At 37.2% G+C, this 22,691-nt stretch overlaps 1 protein-coding gene across 16 annotated transcripts in view; it reads right to left on the bottom strand.

Moving 5' to 3' along the window:
* The window catches only part of LOC139462460 (cytosolic carboxypeptidase 2-like), a 104,506-nt gene that overhangs the window by 66,244 nt on the left and 15,571 nt on the right, over positions 1-22,691 (bottom strand). For all 16 annotated transcript variants that reach the window (XM_071244194.1, XM_071244193.1, XM_071244208.1 and 13 more), the window contains 2 exons: positions 1,553-1,620; positions 575-648 (listed from right to left, as the gene is read on the bottom strand). In XM_071244194.1, coding sequence (XP_071100295.1) covers positions 575-648; positions 1,553-1,620 — 142 coding nt within the window. The remainder of the gene's footprint in view (positions 1-574; positions 649-1,552; positions 1,621-22,691) is intronic.

Genomic DNA, 22,691 nt, shown 5'->3' with positions numbered 1-22,691 from the left:
CAAGCCAAAAAACTTTATCTACACATTTCTGTGATGATGAGTGTGAATTGTAATAAATGTGAAAGATGATAAGTGTGAATGATGACAGGTGTGAATGATAAGTGTGAATTGCAAAAAGTATGAACGGTGATAAGTGCAGGGATAATTCTAGGGTGGGGCCTTGTGCTTTTAGCCTCTACATTTGAAAAAAGGCCCACATTTTCAAATACAATGGGGCATTTTAGCATTGTGCTGTATGGGCATACCTCTGGAATATTTGAAATTTTCACATAAAGGGCCCATGTCAGAAAATTCCTGGAGTCAACCCTGTAAGTGTGGATGATGACAGGTGTGAATGATAACTGTGAATGATGATAAGTGTGAATTATAATAAATGTGAATGATAAGTGTCAATAGTGATAAGCATGACCACTTACAATATTGGTCTGTTTGTGTGTGACAAACAAAATCAAGCAATCAGGCAATCAAACCACAACACTAGGTTAACTGCTCAATTAGCATCCATCAACACACATACAATGACCATCCAATACTCCTTGTAACCTCAGAGAAATCAGTCATGTTAGACACTTACCATCTTGCGGCTTGCTGTGGGCCAGGTTCCTTTGCTAGGGCATATAGATTACGAGGTTCTCGTAGTTTGGGTACCTGGATAAGGGTTTGAATTGTCATTAAGTAAAATGACAGATTGTGTACTGCAATCTGATTGGTAGAAAGACATGGTTAAATTAGATTTGATCCTTGAAATTTTCCAGAAATACACTGCATATGAATACTTTTCTTGGTAAGTTTCTTCCTTTTCTTAATCCCAAACAGCACCAGTCAGGGAAGGAACAAGTACCATCTTTTAACATCTCAAGAGAGAGGCTCAATCCACTAGAAAAAATATCCACAAAATGTTAATCCTTGGGGAAATCCCAAAGAATACAAAGAAACCATCACAGTTAAAATGATAACATTCTCAGCCAAATCATAGGCATTCTGTAAAGCAAACTCTAAAACTGATTGATATTTTTATGAACTTTGACCAATTATAAATCACAATATATTGCAGATTCTATTCATGTACAATAAGGCCACCCAAATTCATTTTGTTCTTAGATGTTAAATTTGAGGATCTGGCAGTATTATTTCTAAAGACAATTCTTTTCTAAATAACACATTCATCATTATATGTATAATTAAAAAATATTAATATACCGCAGTTGATGAATACAAACATCTGATGCCAATTGAATTGTCCATTAATAAAATGAAGGATTCACAAAGTTTGTGTATTTAACCTTTTCAGAACATTGTAGGAGCTGTTTTCACTGGGAGATATATCTGTAGCCAAACATGGTACTATGAAACTCATGATAAAGTCAAGCATCTTTTCAATTACATCCTTTTTTAATACTTTTTGCTTGTTTATTCTTTTCATCAAACAATATCACAATGACCTCTATTTGATAAACACTGCATGACAAAAAAATAAGATCAAATATTTGTTGGCTTTTCCTACCTGCATCCTCCCTCCCTCGCCTACCTCCCTCCCTCGTCTACTACTTACCATTCTCCCAGCTTCATAACTGTACACCAGCTGAGTGGTTCGCAACAGTTCCTCCTGAAGTTTGTTGTCTGGAAAATATCACCATGGCATTAATCTGAGGACAATTTTCTCTCAATATGTTGTAAGGATAAGAGCTTTTTGCTGCTCCCGCAACTGCCTTCTTCAATCAGCCACACATGAGGAGTTTTATTCTGGTAACAATGCAGAATCCATAGCCTTCATACAGATCAATATGCTTTATCAAATGAATCAATACACTATTAAAAACTTTCTAAAAATTTCATTATTATTTTTTTTCTAATGACCAAATCTTGATTACTTTGTATTCAATGTCAAGACTTGAATCAATCAAGCTGAAGTTATTTTTGATATGATATAGATTAATATTTGACGCCCATACCCTGGTTTTGATTAATTTCTTTTTGAAGATTTAATCGGTATTTTTTTAGCTAATGAGTTTAATGCTGAAAAAAACATTAACAAAACTCAACCTGGCGCAAACCTGATACAAAATAATCAAATGTGTCTGAGGTTTTCAAACAGCCATATTGTTTTTTAAAACTTCTAACATAATCATGATAATTAACAGATTTGCATAAAAGAGGTGAACATGAAATTTTGGACAAACATCTAAACTCATTTCCTATGGTTTCCAAAATTATCACACTTAATTGACACCTTTAAAATGAAACCGGTCACAACAGAATGGGCAAAATCTTAATGACACATTAATGTCATGCACCTGGAATAGGTTGAAACTGACATCAAAGTTTGGCAAATGAAATAAAATGATTTCAATCATTGCAGAAATTGCTTGATCAGTTCAACATCAAAGATAACACCAGATCATGGAACAACCCCACAGGAACAGCAGCAAAGTTCCTCGCAGCCTTGATTTAATTTGTGATTCCATGCATCAATATTCCTATTTGTGTTTCCTGTGTGGTTATTGACGACTGATTGATTGATATTGACGAGATCAAAGCCTTGGTTCTGGTGGTGGTTGTGGTTGCAGGTTGTCAGTCAGGATAATGTTGAATCGACATGCATCTAGATGTACACCCTACATCTCATATTGGGTCGATTATCAGAGATTAGTGATTGACTGTTTTTTATACATGACAGTCAGCACTATTCAAGCTATACTAAATAATCAAGTCTTGGACTGACAATTTGTGGTTGATAGCATGAGCAACTATCAATAGTGTCAATCTGCAATGTGACACAATTGTTGACAAACACGTCACACAATAGCCACCCTCTCATTAAAATTGTGACTAGAACTAGAAGGCAAATAAAGACTGCTTGATTTCCGAAGCAATTCGAATGACTGCTTTCTTAAACAACTTAGTTTCATTTCTTTACAACCTTGATTTGGTAACATACAAATGACCCCACACAAAGCACAAATATTCCTACAAATGTACACCCATGGATGCCATGCTGCGCATAAACAACATCGTGTGTCATATACATATAGATAGCGAGCTCCCGTGTAATACCACAACTATTCACGAGTTTCATAAAATTGGTTTTACACGGTAGCGAGTTTAGTATTTTATTTATTACTTGCCATTTAAAACGTTTTTAGAATTATACTGTCGAGTGTGAATAGGCTGACACCTACACGATCCACAGCATAATACAATTGAGTTTAACAGAATAATACTTCAAACACGTCAAAAGTTGAAAGTTAATACCATACAACGGTCTACCTTTAGAATTCAGGCGTCCATTCCACAAAATTATCGTAGCGTTAAGGTTATCGCAACTCACATACTTAAACTTAGACCAACGACTGTCGTTGCGCTACAGCACGATCGCCTTGTGGAGCAGGGCCTTGCACCTCAAAGTTTACAATCATGTCACAATATCAGATGACGTAATTTTTGGAATATTGTTGCAAGATCCTTCGGCGAAACAATGCCATGTGACGTCAGCCTAGCAACAAGGTTGCTGGGGTCATCGACTGTGCTTAAGCTCCTCTCGGTGATCTATCATCTCCACACGCAATGTCGTTGAATAAGCCAAGGGATGTTGAGAGCTTTCAATATTTTTCGTGAAACGTGTTCCAAGAGTACATAAGTACATATAGGCACATAAGCTCGCGTTCTGGTATTACACAATGTGTAATACAGCTGTATGTTTATTAAACAGGTGATCTCTTCACAGGCAAGTAATAAAAAACAGTATAATGGCAATGCTTTATTTGTTGGCAGTTAGAAGTCTTAAAATACCGTTTTCGACATAATAAGCGCCCCACTCTAATAAGCGCCCACTGCAATATTTGCTGATATATTGGCTAGTGAACAATCAGAATCAGCACCCCTTCTGGTTGCTCAATGTACACAAGACTCATTTATTTGTGTATAATACGTGTGTTATATGCATCCTTAATTTTGGGAAAATAAATTCTGGAAAGATATATCTGTCGTATATAAACATTTCAGGCTGTAGCATAAATTCTTTTGTTTTTCACCAAAATAATATTCTAATAAGAGCCCCCTATTTCTAATTTTGAGAGAGCCCTGGGCCCTTATTATGTCTAATACGTTCTATTTGTTTCAATATGAAATGCATGTCTGAATGGTTTGCACAATAGTACTGTAATATTAAGAATCTTTATGTTGATTGGCTGGTTAGAAAGTTCACCTGACGTGACCTCCGCTGGCGGTATCTTCACATCAGCATGTGGAGATGTACTGTATCAAAGCAAAAGATGTGATTTTTATGAGATTGGTCTTAAGACAAGCATGTCATCCGTTCTGCCTTGGAAAATAGCGGTTTACTTATTAATGACAATGACAATCATTGAATGATTGATAAGTATTCATTATCAGTTATTTTATTCAAATCATTGACTTTGACAAAATTGATATGATTTCATAAATCATAATACATATATGTAATATTACTAGAAAATGTCAAGTTTAAGGTGACTTTCAACTAATTAAGGTCAAATATAGCAAGCAAGGAAACCGAGTGCAAGAGTTCTGTCCAGTACAAACTGGTCAGGGTATAGTCTTCACCACATCAGATGAGGTGTAGCTGATCATGAATGAGTGACATGCAATACAGTCTCTAGTGGTTCCAAGTCATTAAGATACATTTGAAATTGAGTTAGAACAATTATCAAATATTGATACCAAGGTAAGATTGAAAAGAGCAACTGTGGGCCATGACAGTAGGAATGGCAAGTTGGTGTCTCTAAGTTAGTATCACAATACCATAGGAATTTTGAAAACGTATCCCACATTAACTTATAACCGGTACTCAAAAGAAGTTAAAGAAAACTTGATTCTTTCAAATTACTATGGTTAATCGGTCATGGCATGACAGTTTAACAATAGCAGTGTTAGAATTTGGCACTAGTGTTGTAGTCCTTGCCAAACCGCTCAATTGTTAAGGGTATCATATTTAGGACTAGTAGAAATTTGCCATTTTCAAGGGTTTTGCAATTGACATCATTATAAGGACTAGTGGACTTTAACAGTTTCTTAACTTCTTTTGAGTAGTATATCCGTACAAGGTACTGGGTATATCGCATAGTAATGTCTCAAAATAATCAGCTGAAATATGGCTGATTCTGCACAAATCCCTGTACTTGTTTCCTGTCAAGAGGTACTGAACCTGAGAAATTGTCTCTATGTATGTTTGTTTGTTGTTTAATGCCACACTCAGTCAAACTTATACCTTTTGAGTATATTCAAACTTTCACAAAAGATTTGTCCAAAGGTTCCAGAAGTCCATATTTTGTTTCTTATTTTGCTTGTTGTTCAACGCCATACTCATCAATATTCCACCTTCATGATGGCAGTCTATATATATTAAAGTCAGGACCAGACAACCCAGTGATCAATATTATGATCAATGATTCACTGTCAAGGCAAAACAACATGCTATCAGTGAAGTCACTTAATAAATATATTTAGATATATTTTTTGTGTCTTTCTCATCTCCTGCTTGCCCTAAGTTAGCATTCTACTTAAAAAAATAAACAAGAAGATTTTTATATCCACTTATTTGCCTGCCTCAAAACATGGGAGCCTGCTCTGTACAAACAGAGTCCTTGATGTATTTCTAATGATTTTCGACACAGTGAAGTAAAAGTTAAAATGCTCTCCTGTTTATCACTCTTTCACACTCTGAGTCTCAAGACTGAGGCAGGAACAGCTGCACTATGAATATACAGTATTATAGCTAAAATGGATAGAATTATCATTAAACTGCCCGCACGTTATCAGAAATGAGCGGGCCACTGTAACTTGATAATGCCCTCATATTGCTTGACGACGGACCATTATCAAGCCCGTTGTTAGGTGACGTCATAGGGTAGAGAAAATGACGTCACGTATTACAGTAAAATGTGGTCAGTGACATTCGTGTTGATTGCAGTAAATTTTTCAAAACCGATGTTGTTGTTTCTTTTTATTTGATAACAAATTCCATCCATTTTAGCTATAATAACGGTAACGCTCTTTTTCAGGTCATTATCAGGAGGAAAACCTCAGGCTTCTGCAAATGATAATGCCCTGAAAAAGAGCGTTACCCTTATAGTAGTACAATAATAATGCCCTTAGAACATGAGCACTCAGACTTTGGGAAAAAGTTCAAAGTGGTAACAAGTTTTGCAATTACTGGCATATTGGTATACTGCAATACGCTTATCAAATGATACAAATTGCAATATTTTATCTGGGTAAAAAATATATCACAAGGTTTGTTCCAATTTGTATCGTTTAAACTAAAATCTACACAGAAATTAATTCACAAATAATGTTTCCCTTTGAAATTGATTGACAAAACGGCAGAAATGTGGATGAGTGTTTTGTCTCATGTCGACTGACCATCCTTACTTTGAAATTGTAATATTTACTTCAGTATGTAGAAAACAGGATCTGCATGCACAACCAGTGTCAAGTAAGTTAGTCCTGGGATCAGTCTGTCCCCCTTCAGGAGATTTTCTTTATAAAGTGGCGTCTGCCTTCCAGTTTACAATTCTCACTAGATTTCAATCCCAGCTAATAACATTTTAACTATGCATGCTTCAATAATATCTAATCACAAGTCAAAGCATGGTGTAGACACTACTTTATTCTAGGTCGATCAAGTCAGCAGTTAATCAAGTGATACATAACTTTTCACCCATTGGAGCCATTACTTGATCAAATATGCAGCTGTATGGCTGCAAGTGAAGGGACATAGAAGCACAGCTGCCCCAATCAGCTGGTGAGAGTGTCACTATGGTATACTCACATCCTAAGTTTGTTGTACCATTAATCATTCAAGGCATGATTCTATTTCTGTCAGATGTAGCTCACGTTGAGATGTACATGAGATTAATGAGGCCAGTGAAAATGATCTGCATCAATATTTCATTTCATCAGCCCACATCAAAGGATGAAGAACTGGCAATGTATTAACTGTTTCTAAACACTGTATCATTTGATATGTGTACATGCTCTAACCATTGAAAGTTGTCTGATTTATAGTGTATATTTTGATACAATTATTTCAGTATTTGTTGCAATAAGTGCACCATAAGCTTGGAAAATTAACAGATGGGGTCTAATAAAACCATACACAATGAGTTAAATTTGTTTTCAGAGAAAGAGTCATAGTGAGGCAATTATACCCCTTCTGTAGTGCTGTTTTCTGAAAAAACCCTGATATACTCAAAAATAGAAAATAACAATTTTCAGGTAAATTTTCAGTCTTAGTAGGGTGCACCTATAAAGATTACTTACAGATTGGTCTAGAAATTGTTCAAGAGGTGCTTATACTTATAAGTTATGGGAGCAGAGTGCTCAATATGGCAAATATGGAAACTCAAGAATTCATAAAGTCATGATTTTCATAATTTTCAAGATCAGGCTCATCCTCAATATCATCAAGGCTTGCATTTCGGTAAACCTCGCTAACCCCTAGCTCCATTCCCATGGTTCTCGAGATCTCAAATTATCCAACCTTTATTTTCAGAAACATTTTACTGACCAATCAAATGTTGAGATGGGGAAAAAGAAAATGGGTAAGGGAGAAATTGCCATTGACAGTTTTAAAGGACATGAGGACATCCTTTCCATCAAAAAGATTTTTGAGGGCTATCTTTTGCACTGCCGGTCAGTTTTTTTTAATGTTGAATTTCTAGAAGCAAACTCTGTCGTAATAATGGGGACTGGCCACCATGTTGTTATTGCCAACCCAACATTCATCATGGTTTGTAACTCGCATTCTGATTGGTTCTTTAGACTGAGTAGCACAGCAAATCAAATTGGCTAATGGAAATCAAGGGCGGGTAATTTGAGATTGCAAGAACCACAGGAATGGATCAAGGGGTTAGTGTGCATGAGTTTACCAAAATGCAAGCCCTGAAGATATAGTGGATGGATCAGGTGTGAAAGGGGTCTGATCTTAATGAGACTGAAAATATATCGGCCATGCATGCCCATCACACCCAACACTCTAAAAAACACATAGTACCAATTACATGAACTACCAAAGATGCTTATTCCATACCACCACAAAAAGGTTTACCTCAGAATAATCAAATACATATACACATGCATACAAACTAAGCACTTCCAGAGGCACCCATGAAGAGAACCCAAGCTCATATTTTGGGTGGTCATACTCGCAGGCTTAGTTGATGCATGCCATCATATCGAATTGTTGAGTGTGATGTTAAACAACAAACAAACTTCCAGAGGGGTAGCTGATTTTGCTTTCAGACAAATGCTATTACGACAACTTCATGACCTTATCAACCTTTGATTCTTCTTTATCATTACCAAATTTAGAAAAAAAATAATTCACATGTTGATTGAAAATGAACTAATCTCAGTCTCATTAAAATCAGATCTTAGTTCTCACTATGCTAAACAAAGATCTGAGGACATCCCATAAAGGGTCACATCAGAAAGACCTTTCATCAAACCAATCAGAGCATCGCTTACCAGATCATGAAAGTGACAGTCGGAATGTGTTTTCTAATCATTTCGAAATATTTAACATGGGGTATTCCGAACAACAGTTATGGGTTTTATGATCATATCCATACAATCTAGGCCATCTAAAAGCCATTCCAGAATGTTCTTCTTATCAGTTTTAATTTTGTAAATCGAGAATACGTCAAAATATGTTTCGAAGCGTAGTCGCCAGTTTGAAACTTGTGTGGTAAAGCTCGAGAAAGCTGCCTTCTGATTGGCTTTTGTCGATTTCTTGTCAGTCATTTCATTGGTCGGTTAAAATTCGCAAAAGGTCATTCTGACGGGATCCGTAATGGGATGTCCTCAGATCTTTGTTTAGTGGTAATGAGACTGAACCAATCTGAAACCTTGTTTTTGTAAAGGTTTGGTCAGAAAATGTGATGTGCCTGAGCCATATACAGCATTTCATGATGGTCATCAACAGAATGATAAATGACCCTGCCACCCTGAACACCGTTATCAATTTCAGGGCAAGGGTAGTAAATAGCACTCAATGAATCAATATATCACTGGAGCAAGGTGAGAGAGTTCCTGTGCTCTGTTGTCAATATCTTGTGAATTTCATTACCTGAGTATATTAACTCATATTAACCAGAGCCTTGACAGAAATGTTTCTTTGATTGCCCTCATGTGAATGGGTGTCATGTCAATCGACAAGTCAGTGACTGAGTTACAGGGAACAAAATTAACACATTTGTAATATATAATGCTGTATATCATTAATAGACAAAGAGTATTCATTGATATGAAGGTCAGCTGACAGCAATGTGTCAACAATGTGATTTATCAACACACCAAATCAATCCATATGTGTTCCCTCTATCATAATATGCAACTTGTATAAGTTTCAAATAGTAACATACTGATTTGAAATGAAAAAAATTATTTTTAAAAAGTTACAAACTTGATTACGTACCAAAACCTGATTCTGCATCATTGTTTACTTTTCAAAAATACTTATTATTTATTCATTTTGTTTAGGGAATCGGTCAGTTAGCTAAAAAAACATATGCAATCATAAAATAAAAATTGTTAAAACATACTTATTTTGCATTTGTCCGACACCTAAAGAAAAGAAAAAGGCCTAACCAAAGTAGTTACGGTACATAGACAAGTAACTATATAACAAGAAAACCTGCACAGATTTCCTGTAAACAAACTGACCCCCCCAAAAAATGACAAGCAGCCCTATGTACAAATATATCTGTTGCCCATAGGGATATTAATTTTTAATGTAAAAGCATATTTTATGATTAATCTGATATTTAATTAAAGTACTGGAATACCTTTTGGTTCATAAGCATTTTGAGTCAAATTGAAAACCTATTTGAGAGTCTTATGGTTGTTGTCTCACTGTAAATTGGATTAAGAAAACAACAGAAATGTATATAAAAAAATAATTCAGCTTAGTAAATACAGCAAAATATTGAATCTTGTCAAAATGTATTGCACTGTGATAATTTATATGATAACACATCAATACTACGAGGGGTAAAATATCAACACTACGAGGTATTGTCACACCTAAAGAGTTGAAATGTTACCTGCATTCTTGAATATATCCACATCGCGGAGCACCTCCATCTGACTACAACATCGCAACGGGCCATCGTAAAATCCCAGGTCAGAATCACTTGAGTCACTCTCATCACTACTGTCAGTGCAGACCAACAATGTGTTCTTGGAATTCATTTTGAAACTTGTAACTTGACATCAACCCTTTAAACGTTATCATGAACAATGTTCCAGTGTATGATGAACTCAAAATTCATCACACCTGGCCATGTCAAGTCAGTAGGATCTGTGACACATGCAAGTTCGATTTACCACCCATTTAAAGTTTTAAAAAAGCACCCTTATTCATTTATACACAAAAATAATCCTTCCTAAAACTTCTTCCAACACATATCCTGTGTCATTTAATGGAAGTGCCCCTCTTGATATATCCAGTCAGAGAATGAGCTACTATCATTTTGGGTAACTATAGATCCATGTGGTTATAAAGCTCTACGCAAGTGCACAAGAGATAAGTCTTGCCACTTTGACTGTAACTTCAGCTATACTTTGATCTGCAGTCTAACAAACACTGACATGGTCTCCTGCCAAACCCAGGCCAGCCTCATTTCCAGCTGTGATTGCTGTGGATAAACATCAATCCATGGTCATTACACTGATGATTGATCAATGAACACAATCATCTGACCAACAGTTTTCCAGTCCTATCATCACTGAATTCCTGAAACTACTTCCATCTAGTGAAACATGTCTTGTTTCTAGATCTGGCAAGACTTGGAAAGGAAACATCTTTGAATTTTTCATTTATCCACAAAAAATGATGATTGTTTCTATGTCAATGTTGAGACAACCTGCGTCAATATCTGTTCGTCATTATATGCATGTGATGTAAACACACATGGAATTATCCCCAAGTGGAGTGTATTTTAAAAAATCTATTATAAATAAAGTGGAGCTGGAGAAGAAATCAATGTTAATTCAATCAGGTGACAATCAGTGCTGGTGTTGACTTAACTCATTCAGTCAACATTGACGACAGTAATTGACGTGGTTTTACATGCAATCAACATCAACGAAAGCCCAACTTCTTGATGCTATCTGTTGTTTTCCTTGTCTTGCTGATACTATCAACAATTTTCATAATTTCCTTCATGAAATATGTAAGGACGTCCATAATAAGCTGGGCTCCTGACAGAGAAGCTACACATAACTGCTAACTGTGAAATCAAGAAAAGAACTAACAAGTCCACTGATTTCAAACCCACATTCTTTGAGACGAGAAACTTACAGTTGACGCCACATGTTATTATCAGTATGATTACACTTGAAATGAAAAGGATGTTCTCTTTTGTTCTCGTCTTTTAACTTAAAAGATCCTTCATGATGATATCTGAATCCATCATGTTACCAACAATTCTGTCCAAAGTATTCTCTCAAAAGATCTACACATATATGACAAATTGAGTCTTAACATATAGATCACTTCCAATGCTTAAATAACACAACTTCCAACTTTCCACAACAGCACTTGATCCTCTTCACTTACTTTGGGACAGTTTTTCCCAGAATGACGTCCTAGTTAAATGAAATGTCATCAAGCCAGGTATATACACTTCAGATGATTTCAAGCATAGTTCCCTGTACACAGCAGTTTGTGTCATTCTATATCAATGTCTTTGTTTTATTCCCAAAATGATCAATCACGATCTCTGACCACTGGTTATCATTTACGTTGACACTGCCCACCTGTGATTTTGCTGAATTACCTGTCCTCGAGTCACACACATACACCTGTAGCCACAGTGTGGTGAAGTACTTCAGCCAAATCATGAAATCCAAGCAGCAATCATATCACATTTACGGTGAAAGGTATTCCGATGTCTTGACCACTGGTCAACACATTCTATGGTTATCAAGTATGCGGAAGTCAAACAACACAGAGACACGTACACATCAATTGGTGTTGTCTTGAAATGGCTGCACAACAGCATAGACAGCAATGTGAATACATTGACACCCGGGGAGTCTTCTGGTCAACCCATCTGTGGCTTTGACTTAACACACCTGTAATCAACTGCACACCTTGTAATCAAGCTATGAATACAGGTTATCTGCCAGTGCAAACTTCCCTAGCCGACAACCAACTGCCTAAATCAATATCAAGCACAGATATATCTTAAGACATTTGGTGTGTTCTGTTCCCGGCAGGCTTATCTAACGTAGACCTAGTCTTGGTGAGATAGGTGATTGATGATGGGAGGTGATAGGTCCACATTGTTGATGGGGCTTAGTAAGGCTGGTGATAGGTCCATATATTGGTAATGGTGCTAGGTGGGTGATAGCTCCATGTAGGTGATAGGGAAAGGTAGGTGCTGGGACTGGGTAGGTGATAAGTTGGTGACAGGGCTAGGTAGGTCATAGGTCCATGTAGGTGAAAGGGAAAGGTAGGTGCTGGGACTGGGTAGGTGATAAGTTGGTGACAGGGCTAGGTAGGTGATAGGTCCATATTGGTAATGGGGCTAGGTGGGTGATAGGTCCATGTAGGTGAAAGGGAAAAGTAGGTGCTGGGACTGGGTGGGTGATAAGTCGGTGACAGGGCAGGCGATAGGTCCATGTAGGTGATGGGGAAAGGTAGGTGCTGGGACTGGGTAGGTGATAAGTTGGTGACTGGGCTAGGTAGGTCATGGGTCCACATTGGTGATGGGGCTAGATAGGTGATGGGGCAAAGAAGTGATAGGGGTAGGTTGATGATAGATTTGAGCAGGTGATGAGTTGGTAGGTATGTGATAGGGCTAGATAGGTGATAGGTATGTGTAGGTGATGATGCTATGTAGGTGATAGGGCTAGATTGGTGATAGGTATGTGTAGGTGATGATGCTATGTAGGTGATAGGGCTAGATTGGTGATAGGTATGTGTAGGTGATGATGCTAGGCAGGTGATAAGGCTAGATTGGTGATAGGTATGTGTAGGTGATGATGCTATGTAGGTGATAGGACTAGATTGGTGATAGGTATGTGTAGGTGATGATGCTATGTAGGTGATAGGGCTAGATTGGTGATAGGTATGTGTAGGTGATGATGCTAGGTAGGTTATAGGGCTAGATTGGTGATAGGTATGTGTAGGTGATGATGCTAGGCAGGAGTTCAGATGGGCGTCGGTCACTGGTCATAGACCGATAAAATTTCAATTTGACCTATGGTTTGTTTCAGTTGTCAGATTTTTGACCGATAGAAATACTGAGCAAGGCATCACAGGAGCCATAATTTCATTATTTAAAAGTAAATAGTAAGGATTATTCCTACTTGTAGACTTGTGAGAATGTACAGTACACATATTGTCCTGTTTTTTATCAGAGCTTTCAGCATCATATATGCCTTTACTATTTTTCATGGCACAATACTATAATCATCAGATTACTGGTTTTCTGACATCATACGTTTTCTATCGCGAGCGCTTGCACTATGAAGAGGTGTGTGGCGTCACACAGAAATTGTAAATACTCAGATGATGGCTTGCTTTAAGATAGCTTGGCCATTACATTAAGTGAATGAGATGTTTCACAGTTGTTCATGTGATTATTGAGAAAACTGTGAATGTTTCTTCAGCGTCCAAAAACACATAACATGGGGATATATGTCGTATTGATGTGTTGTTTTGTTTTTTCAACAAAAGTAAGTTAGTACATTAGGTAAGGTTTTTTTCCAGTATGCTTCAATATGGGGAAAGGGTCAGACATTGCATGCTTGTGACAGCTGTCCTTGTGTCTTGGGGATAGAGGTGAAGTTTATGGTAGTATTGCTCCCGGACTCGGCAGGAAGTCAGATGCGTGGAAGCTATGCCCAATTTTTTAAAAGTACTGATTTAACTTCGAAAATTTACTGCATCTGCCATCTTTGTATATTTGACTTATTGACTTTTGCCATTGACTTAATACATTTCTTAGGTCCAAGTCATTGACCTGTATACTACCTCTTGTGTCAAAATCACTGCTAGGTAGGTAATAGGGCAAGATTGCTCATAGGTTTTGGTGATGCGTTAGTGATGGGGCTTGGTATGGTGATGGGGCTAGATTGATGATGAGCCATAGGTAGGTGATGGGGCTAGTTTGCTCATCGGACTAGGTAGGTGATAGGTTTGGCTAGCTCATAAGGTGAGATAGGTTAGTGATAGGGCAAGATAGGTGAAGGGTCCAAATAGGTCAAAGAGCTAAGGATCTTCTCAAGCCAAATTGACTGTTTAAGATTAAGAGGTGTACATGTTACACGAGACAGGGGAATTATTGTTTAGCTGACTAGCAGGTCACAACCTGTCTTGAGGTATCAGCTTGGCCAGAACTATCTTACAACAGAAGACATAACATGGCTCCTTTTCGTCTGTGGTGATGATTAAGTAAAAGTACTTATCAGTTATAAAATGCCTACATTCTTCATTACATAAGCTGCAGCAAGGAAGTAGTTCATGCTGGAGCTAAAGTGGCTGACATAGGTCAACTGCCTTTTCATTATGTAACAAACCAATTTGTCCAAGTTGCCAAATTCGTCACAACATGTCTTATAAAAAACAAAAGTAATTGCTGAATGCCATCTAAACTGCTTGTATCATGATTCGGCTGCCGAGTCAGCAAGAATTATTTATGAGTCTAACCTGAAATTTGTCTTCTTTCAGTTTTCATTTATGAAAATGATAATCACAAAATAATGAAAAGCAATACAACTTCATCAAGAGTGAGTGAGTGAATTAGGTTTGACGATAGTCTGAACAGTCTTTCGGTTAAATCACACAGCATCAGTTTAATGTCGAAAGACAAACCAAAGATAAAATACCACATGTATTCTTGTAGTCTTATGTTCAATCAGTGGAAAGCCTCAGAGCCCCAGATTAGCTGTGTTTTAGTGTAAAATATGCAACATACACCACCACCACTACCCAAATAGTTGTGGATTGCATGCTTACCAGTATACATTAAAACATTTCAAAAACTAAATATCAATACTCAGTATCAATGATAACGTGACTAAATACTCAAAATAGTATTAGGGAAATGGAGCCAATTAGTCTCATTGACAGAAAAAACAATGCAATTTTCTGTTTGTTTATTTATCTTAAAAGTGAAATTTCATGTACTAATGCCAATGGCAAGAGTAGAAAAGAGTTAATTTATTTCACTGATAATACCATGAGGAAAATATTCCAAAATTTGAAATTTCAATCAGTTCTAATCTGATGACAAGAAGAGAAACCAGGACGCTAGGTTTATTTAAGGTTGTTAAGAACTTAATCCTTGGAAGCACCGCCTCCCTTACGACAAAACAGTTGTAATAAGGCTGTAATAAGTTGTAATAATGATCTAACTAGTGTCGGAAGGGTTTACTACCTAACTCAGAGGAAATACATGACAATCTTGTTCTGTTCATTTCTGCCTGGTGACAACTAGCACCTGCTCACCTCTATCTCGCAAGCACAAACTTGTTTGTTTTCATTCCACCACTTGAGATATTTTAGGTAGTACATTAGGACTGTGTTGGAGTGAGTTGATACTGTGTAACATTGTTGAAGCAATTACCAAGTTATTCACACCAGTTTGCATGAACTGAAGCATCTACATGATAGGCGTGTCTGCCTCAGACTGAATCCAACCTAGGAGGTGAAGTGAACGTTAGATGTGCAGGGGTTGGGGGCAGGTTTTATACAGTGCTAGCCCACTGAGATGCCATGCTGCTGTATGACATGGATACTCCACTCAGACACAGTACACTTTTCATGTCCTTGTTTCATCATCTTAGTGTCGAGAGTAAGGCAGGGTGGCAACAAGTACCATCTTGTAACGTTTTTCTGTATGACATGGCCGGGGGTCGAACCAGTGACCTTCTGCTCTCTCCACCAGACACTCTATCCATTAGACCATGGAGGAGGTCCCCACATAGGTGACGTTGGTACACCTGCTTGGCATTTAATGGTGCAAAGCGTGTATGGCATTATTAAACAACACGGGTAATCGGGTCGGGTGGGTACTGAGTAGGACCCGGGTACCCACAGGACTATCCGGACCTGTGGTTAGTCACGTGATTATTTTGTTTAATGGCCAAAATTATCTAGAACTCTATGGTTACACTATAAGTGACAAATGATCACATTTCTTTCCGACTATGCGCACATTCCTTCTGACTTAATAAGTTTGCATAAAGATAAAACGTTCATTTTGTACCTGTATCTGAATACATTTTGACAGGAGTCCTGCCAAACGTTTCCCAATCGGACATTTTGTACTTATCTCTTAGGACCTACAGCGGGTACCCGGGTAGGGTTGGGTAATAGGTACCCGGGTGGTAAATTTGGAATCGCCCCAGCCCTAATTCATTTATCACATTGCATTTTGCACATCAAGTTTACATCAAGACTGCAAATTAATTACAATATGGAGTGGTTAATACCTTACACAATACATGTGTTGCTCAAATAATCAACTGACCCCAATTTAAAAAAAGTACATCATTCTCAAAATGTAAGTGTACGGGACACAATTTTGTGAGTCTGGTAAAAAACATGTCAATTAGATCCCTGTGATGAAATCCAATCATGATGAAACTTAAATCATGAAGCAGACAGAACAGTTGGCAAACACCCCTAGTTCACACTGACATGAATCAGCATATGGTCCTGTATCTCGTAATCCAACTAATTTCCCTGATGTAATCTACACAGATTTCACTGCCTCTCTTGGCATGAGAGACAAAAACTGCACTGAGATGAGTTTCAATTAAGATTGATACAATCACAACATCGGAGGGCCTACACTGACACGAGCTTCATCAATGATTCACCAATTCCTATGTGATCAGGAAGATAATGGTCTACAGCATCGATAAACCAATCCAGTACATGCTTGAACATGGTTGCAACGATATAAATGTTTCAGTGAAGAAACACAGAATAAAATAATATTTTCTCATGATGCTACATGCAAGTACTCATACACAGGGTTTGAAAATAAGGGAGTCCTCAGGTCCCTGAGATTTGCTGCCATAGAATTTGAATGTAGGGACCTCCTAAACATACTAAATATTCAACTTTTAATATTGGAGGTTATGACAAGTACTCCTTGACTTTCATGTTTAATTCCATCTTCATGAGGCAAGGGAGTTAACTGTAAAAGTTCAGTTTCCACCCTTGCTGAACTTGGTTGGAATTTCTGGGCTTGATCATGGGCTATTATGGGTTATGTCCCTTCTATGTCCCTCTTATCGTCCTATTGACCAATCACATTCCATCTCACATCGGCGCCCAGTCAAGATGATCAGAGTGAGTATGGTTTTACGCCGCTTTTAGCAATATTCCAGCAATATCACGACGGGGGACACCAATATGGGCTTCACACATTGTACCCATGTGGGGAATCGAACCCGGGTCTTCGGCGTGACTAGCAAATGCTTTAACCACTTGGCTACCCAACCATCCCCAAGATGATCAGATGATAATCAAGATCTCTACTGTAATAAAATGGGTCTTACTTTGTTACACAATTTTGATTCGATTATGCAAGACTCGTTAGTCCATAATTCCAACCTAGTTGGGCAAGGGTGGAAACTGTACTTTTTTTAGTCAGTTATTTCTCTTGCCTTGAGAAGATGGGTTAATTCTGAACACTGATTAGAGATACACCATTTCCTTCTCATTCTAATCGGACAGCAGTTGGCTGATCTCTATCTACCCACTGGTACTAGTTCAAAATGAGCCATGGAATAGTTCAATATGACCAATGGTGTCTACCACGGACATGCATGACCTGGTAATGAATAACGTAATGTCATTACATCACATGAAGACTGATGCCTTCACTGCGCCACGCCACTCAGCGTTAGAAATTGGCACTAGTCCTGTAGTCCTTACCAAACAGCCCAATAGTAAAGGTTTCCTTAGGACTAGTAGAATTTGGCCCATTTTAAGAGTTTTGCTATATGTTATCATTACAAGGACTAGTGGACAAAAACTGCTAGTTCCTAACCCTGCCACTGTGCATTCACTGTATCATATACACAGTCTGTAAAGGTGTCAAACTACCTCACACATTGTTACATTTCATGACATGGAGTCATGATACATATCGCAAAATTCTCTTTCCAAAATGAAGGGGTGGTGGGGTAGCCTAGTGGTTAAAGCCTTCACTCGTCACTCCAAAGGCCCGGGTTCGATTCCCTACATAGGTACAATGTGTGATGCTTATTGCTGGTGACACTGCTGGAATATTGCTAAAACCGGTGTAAAACTATACTCACTCTTTCTAACATGTAACAACTTTATTCACAATATGTCCATATAGATATATTGTAGAAATAAGTAATAACAGATTGTCTTAGCAAGTTATCATTCACTTAGGAATAAATAGATTAACATCTTGCTTGGTTCAAATATCTTAGCATTTGGCTAGCAGCCTCATCCAGGTATTGTGATCTCGGGAAGACATATCCTAGCAAGAGGCAATCACTACAGTTATCAGGAACGTAGTTAAGGAAAGCAAAGATATTGCAGTAGATTATTTTTTCAAACTCTTATCAAAAACAGACCAAACACAAACAGGCCTGTACAATAAATCTAAAACTGAGATATCACAAAGCTATCTCCATCACTTTCTGGGCAAAAACACATTCTGAGTCTAGAAAGGTTTGATCATTATGATGGTGTTCGGTTTCAAATTCAATTTAGAGTGGTTAAATCTACAGGTAACTGAGCTCTACATTGAATACACTGCATGTGTATCTCCTAAATACATCAATGAAAAATATGAAGATATATATTAAATAATAAATAATAATGGAGCTAAAAGAGGTATTTCTCATTTTGATTATTGATACAGAATCAGGAGCCATATGTCGATCATTGTTACCACCCACATTTATCATATTTCTCAGTGATATGTTATATAGAGTTTCTATAGCACCACTAAAATACAACACACATCTATCATGATAATGACATCTGGCTCAATTATTTTCAAGATGTAAAATTTGTATCAGTATTTTCATTTTATGCACTAATTCAATACTTCTAAGACACTGGTCATTTATTATAGGGGTGTTGGGAGGAGTCATGAAAAAATGACACAGAGAATGGGCGGGAGGGTGCCATCATATATAGAATATTTGGTATAGATAATAAAATACGGGTATATAGATTTTAATGCTTTTAAAAACATTGGCTAAGCCAATATTTACTCCTTGCCCTTCAAATCCCCCTGTGAGGCAGGGTAATCTTCTTTGATATAAAACTGAAATTCAACAGCTGAAGAGCCTTTGAGGATTCACAAAGATTAAACTGTTGACTGTGTTGACATGCTGGCAGATATGTATCTGTCATGAAAAGAAAGTCAATACCATTTGGGTATTGCGGTATTATTTGGGTAACACTGATACCTCCTCATAAAGATGCAACCTTAGACAGACTGTGATTAACTAGGCTTCAAACAGAGAGCCATGATAACCATGCAACTCGAGGCCAGGCCACATGTCCCACTGTACAGACAAATCTGGCTGAGACACAAGAAACAAAAAATTATATTATAATGATGTGATTCATTGAAAAAATGCTTATTTTGGACATCTTTTCAGTCTGCAATTTAGTCCATATTCTAACATAAATATCTACTGAAAATAATGCCAAGTGCCATGTTTGGGCTTGTGGACGGACTCAAAAGACTTGTTTGTACTTATTTTTTTTCAAGAAAGATTATAAGGACAACCCTGACAACATATTTGCTTTAATTTTCCAATCTTCTCCACAAAATCCTTCAAAAAATTAAAATGTTGCCCCATTAAAAAACTTCTGACAGCACTGAAGTGCCAACCAGCAAAACCTACAAAGGCAAGCCTAATTCAACATGAAAGCACACATGTCCTATTATCCTTCATGATAAAATTCTCAAAGACAAATCTGAATTTAGAGACTTGAAAATGGAAAAGAAAAAATCAGTATTTTAACCTCCTGTTTATTCAAAAGATATAGTCTCCTACTGAGCAACGTCTACCTATATGTCAATGTCAAAATCAGAGACGTTGCCGTGTTTCTCAGCCACGGGTAAGTGTGTGGTAGGTTTTGACAGCCACTAAATGCTACCAGTCAATGAAATCTCTCCATGGTGCGGACTATGACTCTCATTGTGTGGCTTGTGTTGTGTGGTGGGGACAGATGATAGATAGATGCCTGATGTAAGGTTGCTTTACCATGTAAATAATGTACAAACATTCTATTGAATAACTAGTGAAAGACATCCACTTGAAATGCATGGCAACCAGTTGCTGTCATCACTGCGAGAGGTCTGTATTTACAACAACATTGTGTTTGATTAAACTCTGTATTTTCTTTCTATTTCAGATAAATTAGAATATGAGTCATAACAGTTCAAATGAATAAACACATTTTGAACCTTTGTATATTTGAGACTTTTAATCAAAAGTGTCTTTAATCCATCAGTGGTAGGATTTTACAATAACATTAAATTGTTTTTAGATATGTAAAATTATTGTACACTCTCTTTTCAACTATTTAACAATTTGTCACTTTTTTAAAGTATAGAAATAAGTTCAATGTTTACATATTGACATTGTAGAACGCATAAACAAAACAGTACCTCCCTGATAATGAAAACATGAAGTTAAAACAAAATGACTCAAACACTTTTTTCTGTGAATACACAATGCCATTTAGAAAGTGGCCAAATGTAACTAATGTTATATTTGGGATAACACTTGCTTAGTAAAGTACAGATTCTAGTACTGTTTTAGGTTGAGTCCCGTCTGGGATTCGAACCCACACCTGCCAGGGTGAGGCACCTAATCGCCAGCACACAAAGTCAGCAATCTAACCCACTCAGCCACCGAGGCTTCCACAAAAATGAAAGTCCGACAACTGGTAGTCTAGATCACATACTTTGAGTACCCCCCTGACAAGTGTAAATTGGCACGGCTCCCACGGCCGACTTTCATTTTTGTGGAAGCCTCGCCGGCTGAGTGGGTTAGATCGCTGACTTTGTGTGCTGGCGATTAGGTGCCTCACCCTGGCAGGTGTGGGTTCGAATCCCGGACGGGACTCAACCTAAAAAGTACTAGAATCTGTACTTTACTAAGAAAGTGTTATCCCAAATATAACATTAGTTACCTTTTTCCGCACAAATACCTTACAAAGGTATCGAATCTACACACTTCCATTTTGAATAATAACTGCTTAAACATGCCAATGATATATAAATACTTCAAAAGAAATCATACATATTTTCATGGAATTTCTTTTTTGTCATCAGTTATTCATAATATTCATAATACTCTATAAGAACTATTAATAACTAGAATCAAACATAACGAAATCTGCACCATTCTGAAATCTTCACACAAATCTTCACATCTTACCTGAATCCTGCAATCTCAACGTCAGCAAATTAAAATAATCAGGATCCAAACAAAATTGGGAAATTTTGTCTCTATATGGGTCCATATCCATACTGGCAGTCTAGGTGATAACAGTAAACTCAACACCCCTAAACCTCATGGTACAACAATTTCCAACATATGGATTACTTTCCAGCCTAAGTCTTACATTTATGTAATGAGATATTTGTAGATATTAATCTGAATTTTCTGCTAGCTAGGGTAGCTGAGTTCTTTGACGGGGAGCTTAAGAGCCTATGAGTAAGTAACCTGTCAGTGTGTTTATATGAGAAGTTGTACGTAGCACTGTACTTAGTTAGGAGCATGGCTTCTGTATTAATGTATGTAAAACACATATTGATCAGCGATGCATTTCATAGCAGCACTTAATACCAAACTATGGTGTTGGTTGGTAGGTAGGTGTAATAAACAGTGTTCAAAGTTAAGGGGGTGTTGGGTGTCCTCCTTTGGTATTTGAATCTATGGACCTTCTAAATTTAACATTCGGGTTATGACAGACTTTCATGCTTAATTTGGAACACTGTTATGTATTAAAACATATTAAGGGTTGTTCATAATTTTTCCTACAAAACTTTGCAGATATCTTCGAAGGATATTTCATTTATTCCAGAAAACTAGATTGATTAACAAGCAAACAATACTCATGTTAAACCTTTTCCAGCACAATAGAAGTGTACAATAAAGCAAGATATATGAAGAAAAATTCAAACTCATTCCACAAGATAAATACTAAACCAGTCTTTAGCTTCAGCCACTATTCCACAGCCCCAGTCAAGTAAACTTTTGTTTGGTCTAATCCACTCAGCTCCATATATCAACATGAGAATCTACTGACAAGTCTTCACCAACATCTTTCAGTATAGTTGTTTGAACTTGATTTTTGGCATCATTTTTAAGCAGACTTTGTAGGTTATTATAAGCTGAGTGTACTAGACCAAACAGACTGTGAAAATGATGCCATATTGGGCTGTTACAGACAAATAATCTGAGCTATTTATTGCAAAGCCAGCAGCTAAATAAATCTTGGGATGGTCAAGTGTTTGCTAAGTCTGTCTAAAGTTTGTGTCAGTCGTTCTTTTATTCAGCAGATATCACTGAGCAGGTATGACTGCCTGATAAGAGTTTCTTTGGAAAATTAATATGTTAAAGGTACTGATAGTTATAATTATGGTGTCTAGTTTATCAGTTTGACACATCTTTAC

Source organism: Haliotis cracherodii, unplaced genomic scaffold (genome assembly GCF_022045235.1).
Source record: "Haliotis cracherodii isolate W230 unplaced genomic scaffold, xgHalCrac1.p SCAF_15, whole genome shotgun sequence".
Taxonomy (NCBI): domain Eukaryota; kingdom Metazoa; phylum Mollusca; class Gastropoda; order Lepetellida; family Haliotidae; genus Haliotis; species Haliotis cracherodii.
This window is presented reverse-complemented; position numbering and strand designations above follow the sequence as displayed.